Source organism: Pagrus pagrus, assembly GCF_965226575.1.
Source record: "Pagrus pagrus genome assembly, chromosome: 4".
Taxonomy (NCBI): domain Eukaryota; kingdom Metazoa; phylum Chordata; class Actinopteri; order Spariformes; family Sparidae; genus Pagrus; species Pagrus pagrus.
The window spans coordinates 31,579,328-31,600,655 of NC_140188.1; the positions used below are offsets into that span (position 1 = coordinate 31,579,328).

Below are 21,328 nucleotides of genomic sequence, written 5' to 3' on the forward strand. Positions count from 1 at the left end.
CATTTAATAAATGTACTATTTAAATGTTTACATAAATGTGTTTCAAGAAATTCCAAGACAGAAACTAGGAAATGTTCTGAATTCCATGCCAGTTTTCATGGAATAACCCCTTTACATATGCTCATACTGACATTTCACTTTCCCTGCATGGCATCAAAAAGCTCTGTTTTTTTCTTTTCTAGTTCTTAATCATTTTCTCTAAAAGAGCATTCAGACCATCATGGGACACTGAAACCTAGGATGTCTATTCCACCTCCACCCTAGTACATTGCAGATGAAAGGAATTTTATTTGTGGTACTGACAAAATGACATTTAAAAACCCTGTGTCCCTATTATTGTCAATAATCCATAGAATACACTTTCACATGTTTTCGTAGGCACCATTTCTTTGATGGAAGGTTGTCAGACAGAGGGTGGAAGATCTTTAAATGTGGGCAAATCTGCATGGCTGAATACCACTTTGTAAGTGAGAAAATTGGGTGAACCAACCCTTTAAGCTCTTCCAATAGAACGAGTATTGATATTGAGTAGTTGTTTAATAAACAGGTAATCAAACAAACTGTATCTATCCATCATAATGTAACCAAAATGGACAACACTGACCCAGCCAAGACTGTTTTTTTTTTTTTTTTATCAAACTACCATCAATGGCACTCTCCTCCTTACAGCCGACACAGGGACATTTCCTATATGTTACAAGTGCTGTGCTATTAGATTAGCCTACAGAGACTGAAGTCTCTCTGTCTTTATGAATGGATGGAGGAACCAACAAGTCCATCACATTCCCGGTGGATGATGTCTTCACCACAGCTCAAGGCGCAGCAAAAAGTGTGTGCATGTGTGTGTGTGTATGTATCACGGGTGTATTTTGATGTAATGTGATCAGTAATGAATTTTGTGTTGCATGAAGGGGGGGTTGATGGCGGTCAAGATGCGATGCGATGGGGGGGGGGGGGCAAGAATAAGAGGCGACTGACTACTAGTGTCCGGGAGTCTCCAACATGTAATCTAATGAAGAAACACAGAGAGAGAGGGTGGTGGTGGTGGTGGTACGGGCAGTAAAAAAGAGTGATGAGGAGAGAGAGAGAAAGAGAGAGAAAGAGAGGCTACAAATGAGGTTAAGTCCTCACAGAGAAAGAAAAAGACAGAGGGGGACTGGACTGGATAGAGCTGGGGATGGTTGGGGGGGTGATAGTCGATGCTAAATCCATTAGGGCCTAGTGACCCCCCACTCTACCCCTACCCCAACACCGTCCCCACCACACCCCACCCCTGTGGTTGCCTCTGTGGAGCTCCCCTCCCCTCCCATCCCCCCACCCCAACACACACACACACACACACACACACACACACACACACACACACACACACACACACACACACACACACACACACACACACACACACACACACACATTTAAATCAAAGGAACTCTTGTTCACTTAAGGAGGGGGAAAAGAGAAAGAGAGAGCACTGCCGCTTCCTAAACGAGTTAACCATTTGGACTGTCAGGGCCAACGGCATGTCTGCTGCACGCACACACACACACACACACACACACACACACACACACACACACACACACACACACACACACACACACACACACACACACACACAGGCAGGAAGCCTCAAAGTAAAGCAAGGTATGCGCAGACATGCCAAAACCGAGCACACACACACACGCACACACGCACGCACGCACGCACGCACGCACGCACGCACGCACGCACGCACGCACACACACACACACACACACACACACAAAGAGAGACAACCAGAGCATCTTTCTAGTGGCGGGCTAATCCATCACTGGACCTTGACCTGGCAGCACTGTATGCTGGTTAGTGCCACAGTGAGGAAGTACGGCTACCTAACAAGACACTGCACTGGACACATTTATAATGGGCTGTATAACAAAAAAACAATGACCCAGATCACCTATGATGAGTGTAGTCTGTGTGGAAGCTTCAGGACACGCTCTGCTACAAGATCTACTCGTATTACATGTAAGGTTACCATACTCAGACGCATAAAGCATCTGATGGAAATATTTTGCATTACAGTAGATATAAAGCCACATTTTCAAGTCATTTCCTTTACATTCATACTTACAGACATTTTTAAGGCTATACATTTTTTTCTAAGTCTGGTTTCTGTTTCTGAATTATGTCCTCAGCAACAATAGTTGACATACTCTCAGACAGGACTCTTGACAAGACATGAGAATGTTTTTTATGGATTGAAAGACTGTAACAACTGTGTGCCAAGACAGGTAAAACTCTGTGGATTCGTCTCGTCAGTTATTTTTTGATGCATTTGTTGCTTCAGACTGGAAGACATTTTTACATAAGATTTACTTTGCATTATCATTTTTTTGGCATTGATGCAACAACAAAGAAATCTTCTCATCTGTGCAGTTTTGCTTTTTGACTCACTGGTCACTTTTAAAAAACCACACTGTAAAATCACCAACACCAGCTTGGATTCAAAACAGCAGGAACATGCCACAGCGGCAACATCTCTTTATTCCATTTGGATTGTGAAAAATCACCTAACATGAGGCTTTTTAAAAATCTTCTTGAGATTTTTCCTCCAGTGGCTTTCAGTGGGAAAAATAAACTAAGAATTGAAGCATAGAAGTTTTAGGTAAGTGGACACGTGTTTCTGTGTTTGCATGTGTGCATGCATGTCTATGTTTATTTGTGGAGTGTATTTGTTCGTTGTCCATTCTCCACTAACCTGTAGCAGATCCTACTATATCCCTGGAGGGCGACTCAGACATTGCGTCGGCGAGTCTCTCCCGGAGGCCTTCGTCTGTGGCATCTGCTGAGCCAACGTTGTGCCGTGGCACGCCAAAGCTTTCCGGCCAGCTACCACATACTTCCAGCAGGGTAACACCACGCCCGTCAAATGCACCTACAAGGAAAAAAACAGAGTTTTAATTATAAAATGGATTGAGGGATGCTTCAGTATTAATAATATTTTAATTTCCATTATGATATGAAATGACCACACAATAAAAGCAACTTTGAGTAAATGCAAACTCCTATTTTGTATGAATCGTATGTGAGAAATATTCCACAGGTAAGCACACTCTTACAGTGTTGGTTATATGTTATTCACACAGGAGATGTAGATATGCTGTACTAACTATCCTCCAAGCTCCCTGCATCAGCACAACATATCATACAATACACTTTAGGACATCAACCCAATAGTTAAGTAAACCATCAAAGCAAAGCGCTGATACAGGCTATATTTTCTTACTACATAGTTACTCAGCTGTCTTTAAATGTACCAATTTTAATGTATTTTTACTGGAGGCTAATGTTTTATTGGGCTATTCTAGTATGTAAAACAAAAAACAATTAAATTCACAAAAAATATAAATGTAAACTAATTAGGAGCGCAGTTTAAACTTTCTCACTACATAATGATGTATGTACATTACATGGTTTAGGGTCTGGGTTAGAAATTCCCTTATTGTTTTGAAAAGCACAATTTTCTTTTCAATTAAAATATTATCAAATTGATCAAAAGTCCAGTCCAGACATTACTAAATGGTAAATGAACATTGTCGCTTGATATTACAACATTTCAATGGAATTTCCACAGAGGACAGAGGACCATTTTCAGCAACCATCACTGCTGTGGTCCAGTGGCACATTTTAGCTAATCCAAGTTTATTGTCTTAAAAATGCTAATTGATCATTAGAAAACTGAGTGCAACTATGTCACCACATCTGGAGATTGTTGTACTGATTAAATAAACAATAAATTGTCCTTCCTGACAGGCTGAACACACAGGATGTGTGTGCAGTGCTGCTATGTAGCGCTACCTCTCGCTTTTCACATCAGTGTCCATATTAACAGGTTAGACTGTTCACACTGGATACATGAGACGTGCTTCTCGCGCGCGTGCTGCGTCGCTAATCTGGAGATTCGGAGTCTTGCCTATTTCTATCGCAACATGTGCGCAAGAATCAACCTGAAAATTACTATGTAAATAGTCATATCCACATCAGCATTTCACTACGTTTTAATGTCTGTATGTGTAGAATATGTCACAGACATGAAGAGGATACATGTCTTTCTTTCCTGTGCACTCTCTTTCCCTTTTCACCTTTACATCCTCTCCCTCACTCCTTCTCGTTCCCCCTCTGGCTTTCTTGCTCTTTCAGCAGGGTAAAGGAAAATCATGTCATTATATTCATCAATAAGTATTCTCTGGTTTGAGAAACAGAGGCCTAACAGGTCGTCAGCAGTAAAGAGGCAACTCCACGATGCTGGCCTTCTAGGCAGAACAGCAAAGAAAGAGCCATATCTGGCCAATGAAAAAACAAATGAAAAGATGCTGGAGGAGTGTTTGACACTTTTGTTTGGTGACCCCAGACTTTTGAGCAGTAGTGTATGTGTGTATGTATGCCAAGTTATATATTTCTTTAGAACCACTTCTTCTAAAACACAAGTGCAGACAGTGACACCAATGCATTCTCAGTGACTGCTGGCTGAGCACGCAGTAGTAGCCATCTGCGCTAGTGTACAACATTGATGAGGAGGTCATTAGTATGATTAAAGAGATCTTGGGTGATGTCAGCATGGAGAAAACATAATGCAGAGAGGACATTCAGAAATTCAAATATTCCAAATATGTCAACAAAAATGCACATTTGCAGAAAATGCAAACATTTAATTCTAAGATTTTGTTGTGTAACCATCGCATCTGTGATAGTAACTGTCACAGAGCAGCTGACATGGTAGATTACTGATCTGCTGATACCGTATTTTCACAGCAGCTTCACTGGAAGTTGAACTCCATTTTCAACAGTGTTGTGTACATTTGGTGCAACTTATTCTGCCTAAAAAGTCTATGTCACTGGCTCGCCTTTTCAGTATTATATACAGTGTATCTACATTTACACCACATCACAACATAAATTAATTTACTACACACCAGTTCCACTGAAGTACACTATATCAGCTGGTTTAGAGTCACAAACACACACATGTAACAAACAACTTGTGAGCACAACACAATCTTCATGCCTGTCAAACCAAATCCACACAGACCTGCACTGCACCTTAATCTTTACCCCTGTCTGTCTGCTGTAATTTCTGCAATCACAGAGATCTTGCTCGTTGGAGCCAGAGAGTCTGCAACCTGTGATGTGTGTGTGTGTGTGTGTGTGTGTGTGTGTGTGTGTGTGTGTGTTTGTGACAAGCCAGCCAGGCAGGCATGCACACACTGAAACAACTGGTTTATTCTATTAGTGTGTTCATTTGACTTGAGGTGATAAAGGCTGAAAGGGATGATTTCATGGTGATGTTAGTTAAATGTGCCTTTGACTCAGCACTCTGGTAAACAAATAACAAAAATATGACCTCACTGCTTCACTTTCTCATCATCATCATCATCATCAGTTCAATTCTCCAACAAATATTCATTCCCAGCTTGTCAAATATGGCAGCTTAATCAGTGGCCTTCAAACTATGATGTGGTGGTTAGGGTCTGAGGTCCAGAGAAATACACAGTCAGGTGTAACTGGGACATATTTAGCCTAGCGTAGCAGAAGAAGGGGAAACCGCTAGCCTAGCTCCCTAAAATAATAATATGGCTTTCAACAACTCCATAGCTGTCTTACTTACATGTCTACAAACAGAAATGTAAAAGGAGCCATTGTGGCTATAGCAGTAATGCCCTGAAGCAATTTGTCGAGGTCCAGTCCTCTTAGTGGTGTAGTCATGTGTGGGTAGTTGGCTGGTAATCTATGAAACATCAGGTTAGCTATGTTGCTAATGCTCTTTACCTATGATCACTGAGTCCACCTGACAGCATCTGCTGTAGACAGAGAGGCTCTGTCCAGCAAAGCTTTCCAGCTCCTCCTGAGGGATCCAGAGGCATTCCCAGTCCAGGGGAGATATATGTGTAATCCCTCCAGTGAGTTCTGGGTCTGCCCCGGGGTCTCCTCAAAGTTGGTTGTGACTAGAAAACCTCCAAAGGAAGGCGTCCAGAAGAAATCCTAATCAGATGCCCAAACCACCTCAGCTGGCCCCTTTCATTGCGAAGGTGCAGCGGCTCTACCCCAAGCTAAATGATAATTGCCAACAGCATTTTAAGAATCATCAAACTTGTATAACAAAACTTGAAAGGACTCTGTGTCTTTGTAGACACTTCTGTCAGGTTCTTTCTCTATCTCAGTCAAGTGGACTGACTCAGGAATGTCGCTCTTGTGGTCTTGAGGGTATCAGCAAAACCCCAGTTAGAAGGCAGCAGGATGACATCAAAGGAAAAAAGTGAGGACAAGGATAGAAGACATCCTCTTTTCCTGGAAAGAACAGCATCTGTGTGCACAATCTGTGTCTCTGTGTGTATCTCCGTGCATCCTGGAGGTCCACGATACATGAAGGGACACATATTGAGGGTGATTGGTAAAATGAGGGCTGAGGTAGTTTCTGGCTCTTCCAAAACATCAAAGATAAATATAATCATTTATCTATTCATTTGACAATGTTGCAATGTGCTACATTCAATTAATGGTGCTGGAGAAAATCTAATTCATATCACATTATTGCAACAACTGTCATGAAGGCCGAGCAGAATGTGCTTCAATCCTACCATCCTACAACTTTACCCACACACTAGGACTTGTGTGGATAGCTTTGAAAAGGTTGATTTAATGAAATTTTAAAATATGTAAGCATGTAATACCTCTGCCAAATGGTCAGCTGGAGGTTTAAGCATGTTTATAAGCAATGAGCCACACTTCACTCTGTAACACTAAGCTGTTGTGTCCAGATGGGCCTTTACAGCTACACAATTCAATTCAGCCTTCACAAAGGCACATATACACCCACACATCCCAGTTATTCAGCATTAAATCAACCACCGTGCAGGACATCATAACATCATATCACCTCTCAGACAAAACACAAGGTTGATTTTTGACACACACACACACACACACACACACACACACACACACACACACACACACACACACACACACACACACACACACACACACACACACACACACACAGAGACAGAGACACACACACACACAGACAGACAGACAGACATCTAACAGGCTCTCATGGCCGGCTTTGATGGAAGGCCTGCTGGCACTAAAGGGGAATCCTTTGAAAAATCAATCCAGTACACACACTGCTGGATTCTGAAGTGCAGCAAAGTTATCAAGAAGCTAAGCCACTGTGTTTGAGAGAGTGCGTGTGTGTGTTTGTATGCTTTGGAGGTCGGTCAGTGTTATCACAGTAGGGAGCATGGAGGCCCGTGCAGCTTCTCGCCCCAGCATTAGCACCTGTCACTGGCCTGCAGCGGAGCTGAGATTGTCCAGGCCTCAGGGTATACACACACAACACACACACTCAAAGATACATACACACACACGAAGACTCATACACACACATACATACACGTACACACACAGTAGTCTGCTCCCTGATAGCCAGTGAGCCAGGCAGATCAAAGGTTTTGACAGTGGTGGCTTTTCTGGATGATAACAGCTGAGCAGAAGGTTAGGAAGAGCTTTAGGTTTATCAGACCAGGCTTTGACCAATATGGGTATTTGAAGGCTGATACTGATAGCTGTAGACTGAAAGTGCCCATGTTTTTGAGAGGTGCTGATTCAACTGTATATGGTCATTTTTAAGGATGTACTTTGTGGTACTTTTATCTTGTCCCTCCCATTCATATTAATGAGGCTAGACAAAAAAACAGAAACACCTCACACTATAATACAGTTGAATAGAGTAAAACAGTTCAGTACAGTACACTGCTGCCATTGTCTATACATTTATATTTACGTTTGATCCTTCTCTTTACTTGATATTGATCTTGAGCTCATGGTTAGGCTGTAAGTTTTTACCTTACAATTATTGTTCAGTTTACATTTTCTCCTTTTATTCACATATTAAGGCCTTTTCACACCAAGTCCGTTTTTTGCTTCAGAATTTGCAACACGTTCAAAAAAAATATTTAAAAAAATACAACCTCATGTTTTGCCGATCATGTTTTCACAGTGACACCAAAACTTTCATCCATCATTAATTTTTTAATGACTGAATTTTTAAATTTAGGTGAACTTATCTTTAAATGTGTTGCTGCACAGAATACGTACTGTGTATATTCTCCACCATCTCTTGCATTGAAATCACATTGGTGTGATGGAGCATTTATCTCTCCTTGGCATCCAAATGTGTTTACTGACTTTATTTTCTTTTTAATTTCTTCCTGTAAATCTTTGGAAATGTGAGGATGTGATGTTGGCAGGAGGACGATGGAGAATCAGAACACACGCCCTGGATTGTTTTTTTCCCCCCTCCATCATGTTAAAACCCGACGGGATTAAAAGCCACTCTCCACCCAGCTGTTAGTCCCCACATACTGGCCCTACTTATCCCTCCAGCCAGTGCTACTTTCCTTAAAGATTTAATCACACTGCAGTGGGATGTGTGTGTGTGTGTGTGTGTGTACCTTTGCAACAGGGGCTTAGGATAGCACAGTTGGACATGAACACACACCACAAATGCACATCACAATCACCTCTCAAACACACACATTACTAGTATAAATGCTTTACTAAAACACTGTGGTCATTGAATTGGCTGATGTTCACTGAGCCTCCATTTCTTCAGTAGATAAAAGTTCCAAATGAAACCGCAGCAATCAAAAAAAATTGAGTCGTAAAATAAACTTCACTCCTACAGTAAATTAATGTTCTGTTCACCATATCATCATTATCATAACACGTCAATCCACTGAGAGGTTCAACAGCAGTCTTGTCTTTCGATTTTGAGTTGTCTGTTTAGATCTTATTAGCATATTTTGGCACGATAACTTTGACAGGTCAGTAGTTGTTAAAAAAAATGCTTTTCCTTCAAGAGCTGCCGCTGGGTATTGGAATCAAAGAAGACACTGTCCAGGTAAGTATCTCAGCTATAACTTCATGTCAAACTGACAAATCGCTGCCAGATCTATTATATTTTCTAACTATTTCTAATCCCCTAATGATTTAATATATAATGTAGGCATCATGTTTTGTAAAGGAACACCAATGCATGGAACATAAAAAGATGATATCTCTGATTCTCTCTCGCTGATACTGAAAAAATGCAAACTGTGAATCCAGCAATGTTGTGTACAATGCTAAATCGGTGGAATATTTTCTTGGCAGGTCCCTAAGAGAGAGATTCAGGGTAAAAACAAAAACAAAAAATGTTAGAGAAGGCCATTGAACATTAAAGCTGTCCTTGAGGGCCCCTACTCGACCAAAACTTTGACCAAGACTTGATTTAGCTTATTTCCTTAATTTTTTTTTACCAATGGTTGACTAAATTTCCTTTTTTCCTTTTGGTAAAATAACCTTTTATGCAATCCAGCATACTTCCCACCCAATATGAGCTGGTGGCTGCTGTGCACCATTATGTAGCGACTGTACAATGTCTCTAAGAAATGCCACACATGGCAACTTTAACTGTAAGGCTTGTTCAAAGATAGACTAGCCCTTGAAAAAACAAAATTATGTCCGCAATAATTTCACACTGCCAACACATCCACATCCACATCCACATCCACACACACCCACACCCACCCACACACACATACACACACAGGTGATGCTATAATGCTCTAAGGCCTCATGCCACTGTTTCTGGGTTACCTATGCAGTTGGGACTCTAATGCCTGGTTAATGCTAATTCAATTAGGCTTTAGTGCGAGGGGCCTGATCGAACTAATTCCTTTATTATGGGTGCTGTATAATATGTAATGGGGCGTGTATGTGTGTGTGAAAGAGAGTGTACCCGAGTGGTGTTACTGGGAAGTCAGGCACTGGGAAAACAGGAACAGTCTGTTACTAACAAACAGATCGTAAATCAGGTGGTAGGTCAGGTGGGAAATACTATTATGAGTTTATTAGGCACACCTCTAAAATCTGTGATCCAATACAACAGCTTTGCAACAAATCCTGTATTTGTGACAGGATAATACTTATGTTTAGTGTAAGTTAAGACTGCATCAGAGAGCTGTCAATACAACTCTACCTCACCTTTATGATTTGGTATTTGATGAAAGTCAGAGGTAAAAGTGATGACCATAATGACAAGTTGGTGACAAACAGATGCTACCTTGAAACTCATGAATAATCCATTACTTTGGCTTCTCAAGGCAGGCATGACAAAGAAAGTTTGAGAACTACTGGGTTAAAGATAACCTGTGGAGTTTTTCTCCACTTTCAGTGCAATGGAGTGATGTTTTGACCCTTCTTTATTGCAAATGTGATTTACATCCTCGTGTTGGTTATTCACCTGATTGATAGTTGGTAGAGGTAATAGATTGCATTTTTTCTACCAAGTGTATTTGCTACTGTAGATTAATTCTTTACAGACAGGATTGGATCCAAACACTTTGACCCATTCATGCATGGTGTCCACTACAGTGGAGGGAAGACGAGATGCAGCAAGTACCTCAGGAATTGCTTTCGAATCCTCCTATTCTCCTGAATCAGACAGGTAAAAAAATATTTTTGAACTAAATAATTATAGTAATAATAAGAAAAAATACATTGATCCAGATTTTCACAAAATTTTTCTGAAAAAACATCTGTCACCTCCAGTGGACGTTAAAAGCACCAAAGGGTTTATTCCGCCAATTTAGATTCAGCTTTTTGGGATGTTTTTTTTTTTTAATTATGATTTAATTTACACTTATACTTTATTAAAAAGCAATAGTAAATAGTATTCAGATTTCAACTAAATATCGGTGCATTTTATCTAAATATAGGCCCTATAGGGAGAATATAACCTTGGTGCATAAAGTCCACTGGAATGGACAGATGTATTTTCAGTCACTGAAAAATTTGTATAAGATAATATTAAAATGTGGTTAAAAGTAATTCCAACATCTTGAAAAATATTGTTTTTTCCTATCTTTTTTTCTAACAATAAAATGATTTAACAGTTATTCCTGAATCACTTTTTATATGGCTGATGCATGGAGTCTGCTGCAGTTGACATGTATGTGCCTCCTTTACAATAGCATACAATATGAAAACAATGAAAAATATAATTTTGTGATTTAATAATTCATGCATGAAAGGGTTAAATCAACAAAGAAAACATCTATTTTCCATTAGTCTTTTTTTATGCAGCTGTGGACAGGGAGAACCTCCATCATATCAATGTTAGATGCCATTGAAAGGTCAGTGTGTGCTTGGTACATCCTTCTAATCCTATACTGTATGTACAATATATCCCAGCATGGTGCTAATGCAGAGTATTCATTCATTCATACTGTGCTACAATGAGACAATTCACATGTTATATAGATAACTTCACAAAAACAGACTTTTAATAGACTTTCACTTGCACACACACTTCTGTGCCTGTGCTGTGAACCCATACTGACATCCCTTCAGGCTGTGTGTGTCTCTATGTGTGTATCAGAGAGACAGAGAGCGAGAGAGAGTGTCTCTGATATCCTCAGGGAAACACTGAGAGTGCTAGCTAGCTGGCGGAGTAGGTTTGTGGTGCAGTGTTAGTGTTAATGGAGATGTAAGCTCACAGGATTAGCACCCATAGGTAGGTATGTGTGTATGTGTGTGTGTTCTTGACAGGCCGGGCCTTTCTTTCATTACATTAAGGCCAGTGCTTCTAAATCATTTACTCCCTTTGCAGTCTCAGTGGTGTCGGCTAAGTGTTAGTAATCCCCATCAATACCAGGGTCTGCCTCAAGGCACTTTACTCACTACCACACACACACCAACACATGTGCATGTATATACACTCACACACCAAAACATATGGCATTCAGATATGAAGACGCATTAACCTGTACACAGTTAATTGCAGACGACTGCAGACTACCCTGACACACACACACACACACACACACACACACACACACACACACACACACACACTTACCGCCCACTAAGCTAACTCAAGGCATGTCAAATTAGACAGCACTATTAGGCTTAATGCTTTAACAGCAAGCTATGGCTTGTATGTGTCTGTCTCAGCACCATGTCATCCCGCATTCACATAGACACACACACACACACACACACACACACACACACACACACACACACACACACACACACAGACACACTCTCACAGACATGCACACAAACAATGGTTTCCTCAAAGCCTCAGCCTAACCTTAATATTTCTGTTCAAACCCTAAACTCTTAAATGGACTGCCATGTATTCCTAGACTAGTGTGTTTAGGAAAAGTGCAGTTTTCTCACATCCACTAACATTTCTTAAGTTACTGTTGGCCCTATGATGGAACAACATTGATGTCGTCACTCATCAGAAACTGAGGTAAAATATGACCTAATAATAAAAATAAATAACTAAATTATACAAAACAATAGAATGATAATTCTAAAAATAGTAAAAAATGATGATTTACTGTGTCTACCATAACATGTTGCAAGAGGATTGAATATAGATCTAAGAGACTGAATCACATTACATTTGGGTCATTCCATGCCAACTCATGAGGGCCTCCCAGTTCATGTCATGGATTTTCTTAAAAAAAATCATGATGAAAATCATGAGACCTTGCAAAATCCTATAGCTTAACTCCAAATACTTAGTTACTCGTTTTTGAAGTAGTGATTGGTGAGGCTTCAAATACACACACAAAGAATAACAAAATAAGTTAAAAAGTATTTGGAGTACAGCTGTAGGACCTTGCAAAGTTCCATGTTTCAACATGAAGAAAATCAATGACATGAACTGGGAAAAGGTTGTTCTGGCATGGAATGACCCATTCACTCATTAACCTACATTATTGGGCAGGTTACTCATAGCAAAACACATGTATTAGGCCTATACCTCGTTTTTATTCCTATTTAAAGCCAATTAACACATACGTTTTGTTTTTAATCATTTTTTCTCTATCAAAATATGTTCTCTCACAATGCCAATAAAGTGACATTTCTTTTGTAATTCTGGAAATCTTGATCCAACAGCATTCAGTGATGATTTTTGATACTAGTCTGTTTCTAACACATTCATAAAGAAGACGTTTTCCAGTTTGGTGTGGAATAACATGTCTGGCCTGCACAGAGCCCTGACCTCAGACTTATTCAACATATTTTAGAATTAACTGGAATACTGACTGCAAGCCAGACCTTACTGCCCAACATCAGTGTTGGACCTCACTAATGCTGTTGTGGCTAGATGAAAGCAGCAAATGAATGCCCATGGCTTGGAATAATATTCCTCAAGAATAGTGTATATAGATTTTTCACTGGAAAATATAAACCTTTTAAAACTCATAAAAACATTAACATCAGCAGTGGAGATTTCTGCACTTACAATGTATAAATGGTTGAAGAATAATGAGTGTATGACAATGGCAAGGCTGTTATATACAGTATATGAAATGTACATATGTGTCCTATATGCATGTCCTTCATTACAGTATATTGCCACAGAGCAATACTTGTGCCATATGCTTGCGTGCCACGACCCGAGTGCTGATGGTGCAGCACATACATCCTCATGTTTGCACACACAGATCAGGTAAACACACATGGACTGTGTGTCTGCATGTGTTTTCTTGGGGGCTGATTATGCTGGTTTGTTAGATCAAGTGGTGTGCAAACATGCAGTGATGTGGGCACCTGAGAGAAGATGAATCCTGAGAGGGCTTGCACGAACATACACAACAACACATCAAACCATATACAACAACAGATTTTAAGCGCAACGTTAACAATAGTCCAAAAGTCATAATATGTCATAATATCTGAACAGTCTGTCTGCTTTATATTGGAGGTTGCATGTATATATTATTGCTATCTCGACCAAAAAGCCATTCGCAAGCAAAATTGACGCTTGAGGAATTGGTAGAGCGTCATAATGTGAAGCTTAAGGCCACTGACCAAGCTGCTGTATTTGACAAGCTGGGAGAGAGAACGTGTTGTCTGGTCACACAACATCTCAGACGAAGACTTTTCTAATATTGACAAGCAGCAACAGTGTGGTCATACAGTTCAAGCATCAAGTATCAACATCAGCACTTCAAATGCAACATTCTAATCATGTATCAGAGTCGCATTCAGGAACTTCCATGAATATGGTCATCACCTGGATAAAGGTGAAAAGTTTAGGGTATGTAAGAAAGACTGTCACTCATTCAAGCTGACTGCAAATTTACACAGTAGCAGAAGGGAAAGTAATTCAGTATGCTGATAGAAAACAGCTGACAGTAATTAGGGAACTTACTGTATCAACGTGCTGGTTTTTTACAATGGCACATATGGAATAAAACACGTGGTAGTTCTTCTTAGCCATTTTAGACCAAATCAGCAGACAGCCAGGTATGCTGGCATGTATTGTCCCTTGCTCTAGATATCTTTTGATGGTGCTGCGGCACCAATGAATGTCACAGGAAAAGAGGGTGTGGAGGTGAAAAGGGAAATTAAAGTTGCCTTGGAAAAGACCTCTCCCTGGTCCTGTTGTTGGTTTCCAGAGGGCATTAATAATGAGCTGAAGGGGACCCTGATTGCAAGAGAGCCATAGATTTAACACTAAGCAGACCCTTGGAAGGGTGTGTTTGCTGACAAATGAGCAAGCATGCTCTGACAGCCTTCATGTATGAACTATATTTGTACTTGAACTATGTATGACGTATGTATGATCCTGAAGAGTGTAGTGTGTTTTCGCTCACATGAAGTCGAATTCTTTTCAAGTAAAAATATGCATATTTGGTTGGTTCAACACTGCCCCACACAGCAGACCTCTGCTCCTAGCCACAGTTTGAGAATCACATGAACATATGTCTATGGGTGATTAGGTCTGGTGTGCAGAGAAATTAAAAGGGGGCTGCAGGCTGACATCTGACTGAAAAACTAAGCAGTGGCTTTAGTTCTTTAAAGTTATGAAATAGATGGAGATGTCTGTCATTTGCTTGATATAACTGTGATCCAATCATGTGTAATTGCCTGGTCACACCAGAAAGTGGCATAGCGAAATTCTTTTGTGTTTCCTGAAGATGACTCTCAGCCCCTCTTTTATTTTATTTAGGATAAAAATCTAGAATCTACAGGGTTCAACATTGAAAGCTCAATGGCTACCTAACATCTATTTTTGATTCTTGTCTGTGGATGATATGACATCATACTAGGCACTATATCAACATAATGAATATAATCCATTTGTTAAACTGTTTTTTGAAATGTTTGATACATTCTGAAAACTACAGCTCAGTTAAACAGCCAAAGTCAGCGTCATAATTTTCCTACACCCAGAGTCATCATAGAACGGGTACAAAGCATCTTTCATCTGGTCAGAGACGTGGCGCCCACACAGCTAAAACTCCCTTCTGGGCGCTAGACATTGTTTTCCATCAAACCAAAACAAAGATTGGGGAGTGTACACTTCACGGTGCTAGCATGGCCAGCTAATTGATTTCAGGCCAGATCATGTTGCTGTGTAATGGAGCAGGCTAACGTGATGATGAAGCTGGGATGGTCATGGTGATGACTTTCACAGGGACTCCAGCCTCATTTGTTTGTTTGACAGGCTGCAGGGGTGTGTGTGTGCACGTGTGTTTCTCCATTTGGCATAAAGGATATGGATTAAGCTATAGAGGTGACAGATGATATGTTTACAGGAGAATGTTTGCTTTCTGCAGAATATTCAATTACAGCGTTTGTGTGTGTCACCGCCTGTGAATATATATGTGTGTGAGAAAGACGGAGTGTGTGCATGCCTCGTCATCTGTGTGTGTTAGAGAGTTAGAAGCCCTTATCAATCACACAGAATTTGCTCACTTCCTTACTCGCTGTCTGTCTCTTGCCTCAATCTAACCCCCACACTCCTTCACTTCTTATTTTTTCTGGGAAGTGCTCCAATCCAAATCTAAACTGGTGCTGTCCACTGTTTACTGGGGTTGCAACACAGCACAAATAAATACCTTAGTGTTATTTACAAAACAGACCTATTCATATACAATGCTGCCCCCAAACCCCATCCCTCGTAAAAGCCAGGATTGAGTGGTGAAGGGAGGGGGTCAGTTGATAGTACTTAACATTGCAGTGGTAGCGTGACGTGGCATGGCATCCTGTGATGTCACAAGGCTGTCCTTACAAGAAAAAAATCAGCACTGGTCATTCATTCAAATGCCTGAAATGAACTATGGTGATGTTTAGAGGACAGAAAACAACCCTCCACTACAACAACCCTTGCGGTGTGTTGTTTAAGGTGCCAGTGGACAACAAGAGGATCTAGGAGGGTCAGTTTGAATAGAAAATCTACTGTATAAGTTTGCTTTTCTCTGGACAATCACATGGCAATAAGATGACAGACAAATGAGAGGGCTGTGTCAAGCAGTGCTTTTGTCTGTCTGAACAGGGCCTTGCCAGACAAGGACTTCCATGAATTATAACCAAGAAGCAAAGGTGAACCTCTTGGAAAGGGTCGTGGTGGATGATTGGTTCAGCAAGGAACATGCCTTTCACACAGGAGGATGCTGTTCATATCCAACACACTGCCCCTAACCCTAACCCCTTTGGGCCCGGTTATACTTGCATAGTGAAAGAGTGAAAGACCTGGTTCGTATGACACATTGTCCGACCACATCAGAAATCAAAAATGTTGCCACAGGTGTTACAAATGGCCACACTCAAAGGCAGAGTGAAAATCTGGCCAATGGGGCAAAACTCAATAATCATTTAAATATTAGGATAATACATTTTCAGGCAGTCGCTCCTTGAAATCATTCATAGTGTTGCAAACAGTTCTAACCATGACGGTTTCAGAAAAAGTTGTGGCCCCTTTTTTCACCTCTACACGTGTGGCCAATCATTGCAAGCAATGGCTTCAAATGTTGGATATGTGTGGGGGGCAAGGGGTGACTGACGCTATTCGACCATGTGACAAGCAGTTCTGATGAAGTATACTGATGTCCTTCTCCTGACTTTCAACATTGCCTAACCCCAACCAAGTCATTTTCATACCATAACCTAACTTTGACATAGGGGACAATGCTGTTCATTTTAATCTCTTTCCTTCTGCCGTGGCTGCCAGGCTGAACAGATACAAGGTAGTGCATTCTGTGACATGCTGTGTGAACAGTGGTGATGAATATTGTACCGTGCCTAGATTCCTCTCAGGGGGTAAACGAAGAGGATTCCCAAAGCCACTGCCTCATGTTCCTGGAAATCCTCCACAATCCTATTGGATCTTAACGCCCTGCCTCGCCTAATGTGTCCCTAAGCTGGCCTTATCACACCACAGAGAGAGCCAAAGGGGATAGACTGAGAGATGTACATTGTACATTGGCATTGCTAGCAGGTTAGGGTGTACTTCAGCTTCTGTAGCATCTCAACTTTTGGCCCCGTTGTACAATAAGATCTGATGTTTCACATGCTTGATCCTGCATCGTAACCATAGGCAGCAAGATGAGAATGAGAATGAATCAGAGGCAGGAAAGTGGGGGTGGACAGAGAGATGGAGAGAGAGAGAGAGGGAGAGAGAAAGAGAGAGGGAGAGAGAGAGAGAGAGAGAGACAAACAAACAGCCAGCTGAGGTGGAGAGAAACGCATTATACAACAGCCAACCCTACTCCACTAGCCTCTTCATTCTAAGCGAATAAATCCTCCATTATCGTGTCTCTCTCTTGGGTCTAAATGCAAGCATCTTACAGGGAATTAATCGTATTGGATGGAAGGGAGGGGGGAGCCCATTTCATTTCCTCGTCAACTTTTGGGAGAATTGTATTGGAAGCCAAGCAGCCACCTGGGAATGCCCTCCTGTCCTCTTTCCTCTCATCTCCTTGTTTTTGCCTCTCCACAGCCATTTGTCTGCGCTGTCTATTGCAGGCCAGGCCTCGCTCTTCTTCTGTCTGTTCAGACCTCTGTGTGTCCCTTTTCTGCTGTTGAGTTTCAAGCCAAAGTCTTGCTTTATGCCTGAGAACACTTTGACGTTAAGTGTCATCGTACAGTTTACAAGTTGTTTGGCTCAACAACTAAAGTCTGTTGTGTGGCTTGTGAGTCATCAGCTTGAATCCCTCAACCAGTTTGGACACCGTGGAGCAGAAACGGAGAAATGAGAGTGTGGATTCAGCTCTGTGTAAGAACTTGTCAGACTGCATGAATATGAATCTGACTAGAGCTGGAAAAGTCAACTTAAAAAAAAGGTGTGTGTGAAAAGTGTGTGTGCATGTGTGTGTGACCAGCTCGTGGCCAGCCAAGCCTCCTCAGGCCTCTAAACAAGCACTATAAATTCACCCTCCACTTACCTGCAGTAAAAATGTCAGGAGCAAAGCTTTTATTGGGCCACACACACACACACACACACACACACACACACACACACACACACACACACACACACACACAGAACTCACTTAGAAGTCACTAAATACACACACCCTTGCTTTCCTAAACACATACACCAAAGCCTTTTACTCGCTGTCCATCTTGCCATCTTCCATAACAGTTGAGCAGCTCTACATTGATATTGACATGACATGCGAGTAGGAGGTAGCGACTCCATGCTAACAACATTAGCCAAATAGATCCTGTCACAGCCACTCTCCTTACACCCCCCACCCCCCAACATACAGAAAAGATGAAATTAAATACATATTAAATGAAAAGGCTGTTTAAGGTGGACACAAAACTATACATTTAATGTCAGGAATACCATCTTTATCAGAAGGATTTTTCCTGACAATATTTCTTCCAATGATAGACTGAGAATTTAAAGGCATTAACCTAAATTCCAAAAATGACCTTTGGGTTCATTATTATTTCAGTCTATAGTCAAGTTGACATATGCTTCCAAAAAAATGTCACACACCACAAGAAGTGACCATTTTTTTGGTAAGTTTACATCAACTTAAAGGCACAAGCTGTAATTTCTACATTTATGGGGTCTCTCTATCAAGAGGAGGAGGAGGAGTACAGAGTTGGGTCCAGAGCCAGACCTTCTGGAGGAGTAAACACCCGGAATCAAGTCAGATTCTGCTCTGATCCGGAGCCGTGTACTGACGGAATGGGAGCACAGAGATTACTTTTTAACTTTTGGGATTAAAAGGTGGATTTATTTTCACTCCTGTTTATCAACCTGACTGCAGCAGTGATCTGGAGGGGTGACCTCCATTGTGGGGTATTTATGTTCTGTAATGTTGACCATCGACTGGAGAAGGAGGGAAATTATATTTTATTTTATAAACCTAACATTACAGAGAGGAAAGGGGAGAAGGAAGATTCTCTGGTGAGTGCTTTGTTCACTGAGAGATTGACTTGAATTCAAATCTATCTCGCTAACTTACAACAAATGCTCAGTATTGTGGCTGTTTGGGGTGAATTTCTGGATAGTTAAGTATTTAATAAAAGTTCGGAAGTTATGACATTTATGAAGCCTATTGCTTTAGCTTAGGCTAAATGAACAGATTTAGGATTTGGTAATGGTTGGTAATAAGTTTTCTTTCTTTACTATATTGTAAAAAAAAAAGAAAAAAAAGAACACATACTGAAAAAGACAATTAAAATGTTGGTATATCCAGTTTTGTGAGATCCAGTTGATGTGTTAAAGCAGCTTTAATATCATGCTAAAACCAAAAACTACAGTTTTTCCCAGGCTTTTCCAAACAATTTGTGCAATCCATTAAGATCCAGAAACCATTTGTTTTCATCTCAGTTTTCATCTCCAGACTTTCTAGACCTCTGTAGTAACCATTTATCCTGCCAATGATGCACTCTTCAATCAAACTGACTGGAGGGAGAGAGAGCTAGCAAGCAAGTGAGAGAGAGATTCTTTTAGAATTCAGATTGTCACCCCCACAAAAACACCAAAAATCCTGAGATGAACCAAACAGTGTCACAATATTTACCAGTAAGATATATCAAACCTTTTATGTGTTTCACTGTGTGTGTGTGTGTGTGTGTGTGTGTGTGTGTGTGTGTGAGAGAGAGAGAGAGACAGAGACAGAAAGAGAGAGAGAGAGAGAGAGAGAGAGAGAGAGAGAGATACAGACAGAGAGTGTGTCCTTGTGAAGATGTAACCTGCCAAAGCACAAAAGGTTAAAGGATGGTAAGTATGTATGTTCCCCCTCCTCCTCAACATACACATACGCAGACATGAAAGCAAGCAGCAGTGAACAGTGGTGTGTGTGCATATGTGTGTGTATGACACATCTGGGAGTGTAATCAGTGGGCTTCTTTCAAGAGCTGCCAAAGCAAACAGGCCAATAAGGAATCCACTTTACAGACCATCGATCTCCGCTGGCCACAGCCAACACAAACACAAACACACACACACACACACACACACACACACACACACACACACACACACACACACACACACACACACACACACACACACACACACACACACACAAGCACTCACGCACGCACACACACACACACACAGTCATACACATGGTGGGATGACATTTAGGCACATGCACACAAAGACATACACGCTCACTCAGAAGAATGACTAGATACACACACAGTGTGATATCCACCTACACTTAAATTCATACAAATGTGCACACACAGCAGGAAGACTGACAAACTCATGTGAACCCACACACATGCAAGGTGTCCTTCAACCTGGGGCTCTCTCTCTCTCTCTCTCTGTCTCTCTCTCTCTCTGTCTCTCTCTCTCACACACACACACACACACACACACACACACACACACACACACACACACACACACACACACACACACACACACACACACACACACAAATAACGTGTGTTATCAATGTACATGCAGTTTGACCATACACAATATAAAACATGTTGCATAATAGAATATATTTGATTATATTTCTGTAATATTCTGATATTTCCTGAGAGCATTTATTGAGTTTCCTCACAATGTTTCCAGCTGCAACAGGACACCCAGCACCACAAGTTCTTTCTGTTATTTAGGGCCTCTTGCAAGGACTGCAGCTGAGTAAACTTGTCAGTATAGCGAAGTAAATAGAAATATGAGAAGAAAGCCAATGGAAGAGTTGATACCCAAAATATAAAAAAGTGAGTGAAAACAATACATTTAATATTCAAACTGATAAATTCACAAAAAAAATAACCCTAACCCTAAATAAATAAATAAAACAAGCCAAATCTATAATATTCCACTGACCAGTGGAGAGCAAAGAAAGTTTCTCCAACAGTTTAAATCTTGTGAAAACTAATCCTCTGCACTTCTGGATTTCCTTTTTTTCCCCTCCAACCAGACGTGGGGAAAACAGAGCAAACAAATAAACAATAGAAATATTGTTATGGGGAGTCTGTGCTCCTCAGTGCATCCCGCACTGAG

General features: G+C 40.9%; 1 protein-coding gene across 2 annotated transcripts in view; it reads right to left on the minus strand.

The window, feature by feature from the left end:
* bcas3 (BCAS3 microtubule associated cell migration factor) overlaps nucleotides 1-21,328 on the minus strand; it is a 372,855-nt gene that overhangs the window by 34,726 nt on the left and 316,801 nt on the right. For both annotated transcript variants that reach the window (XM_084350099.1, XM_084350098.1), the window contains one exon: nucleotides 2,744-2,920. In XM_084350099.1, coding sequence (XP_084206225.1) covers nucleotides 2,744-2,920 — 177 coding nt within the window. The remainder of the gene's footprint in view (nucleotides 1-2,743; nucleotides 2,921-21,328) is intronic.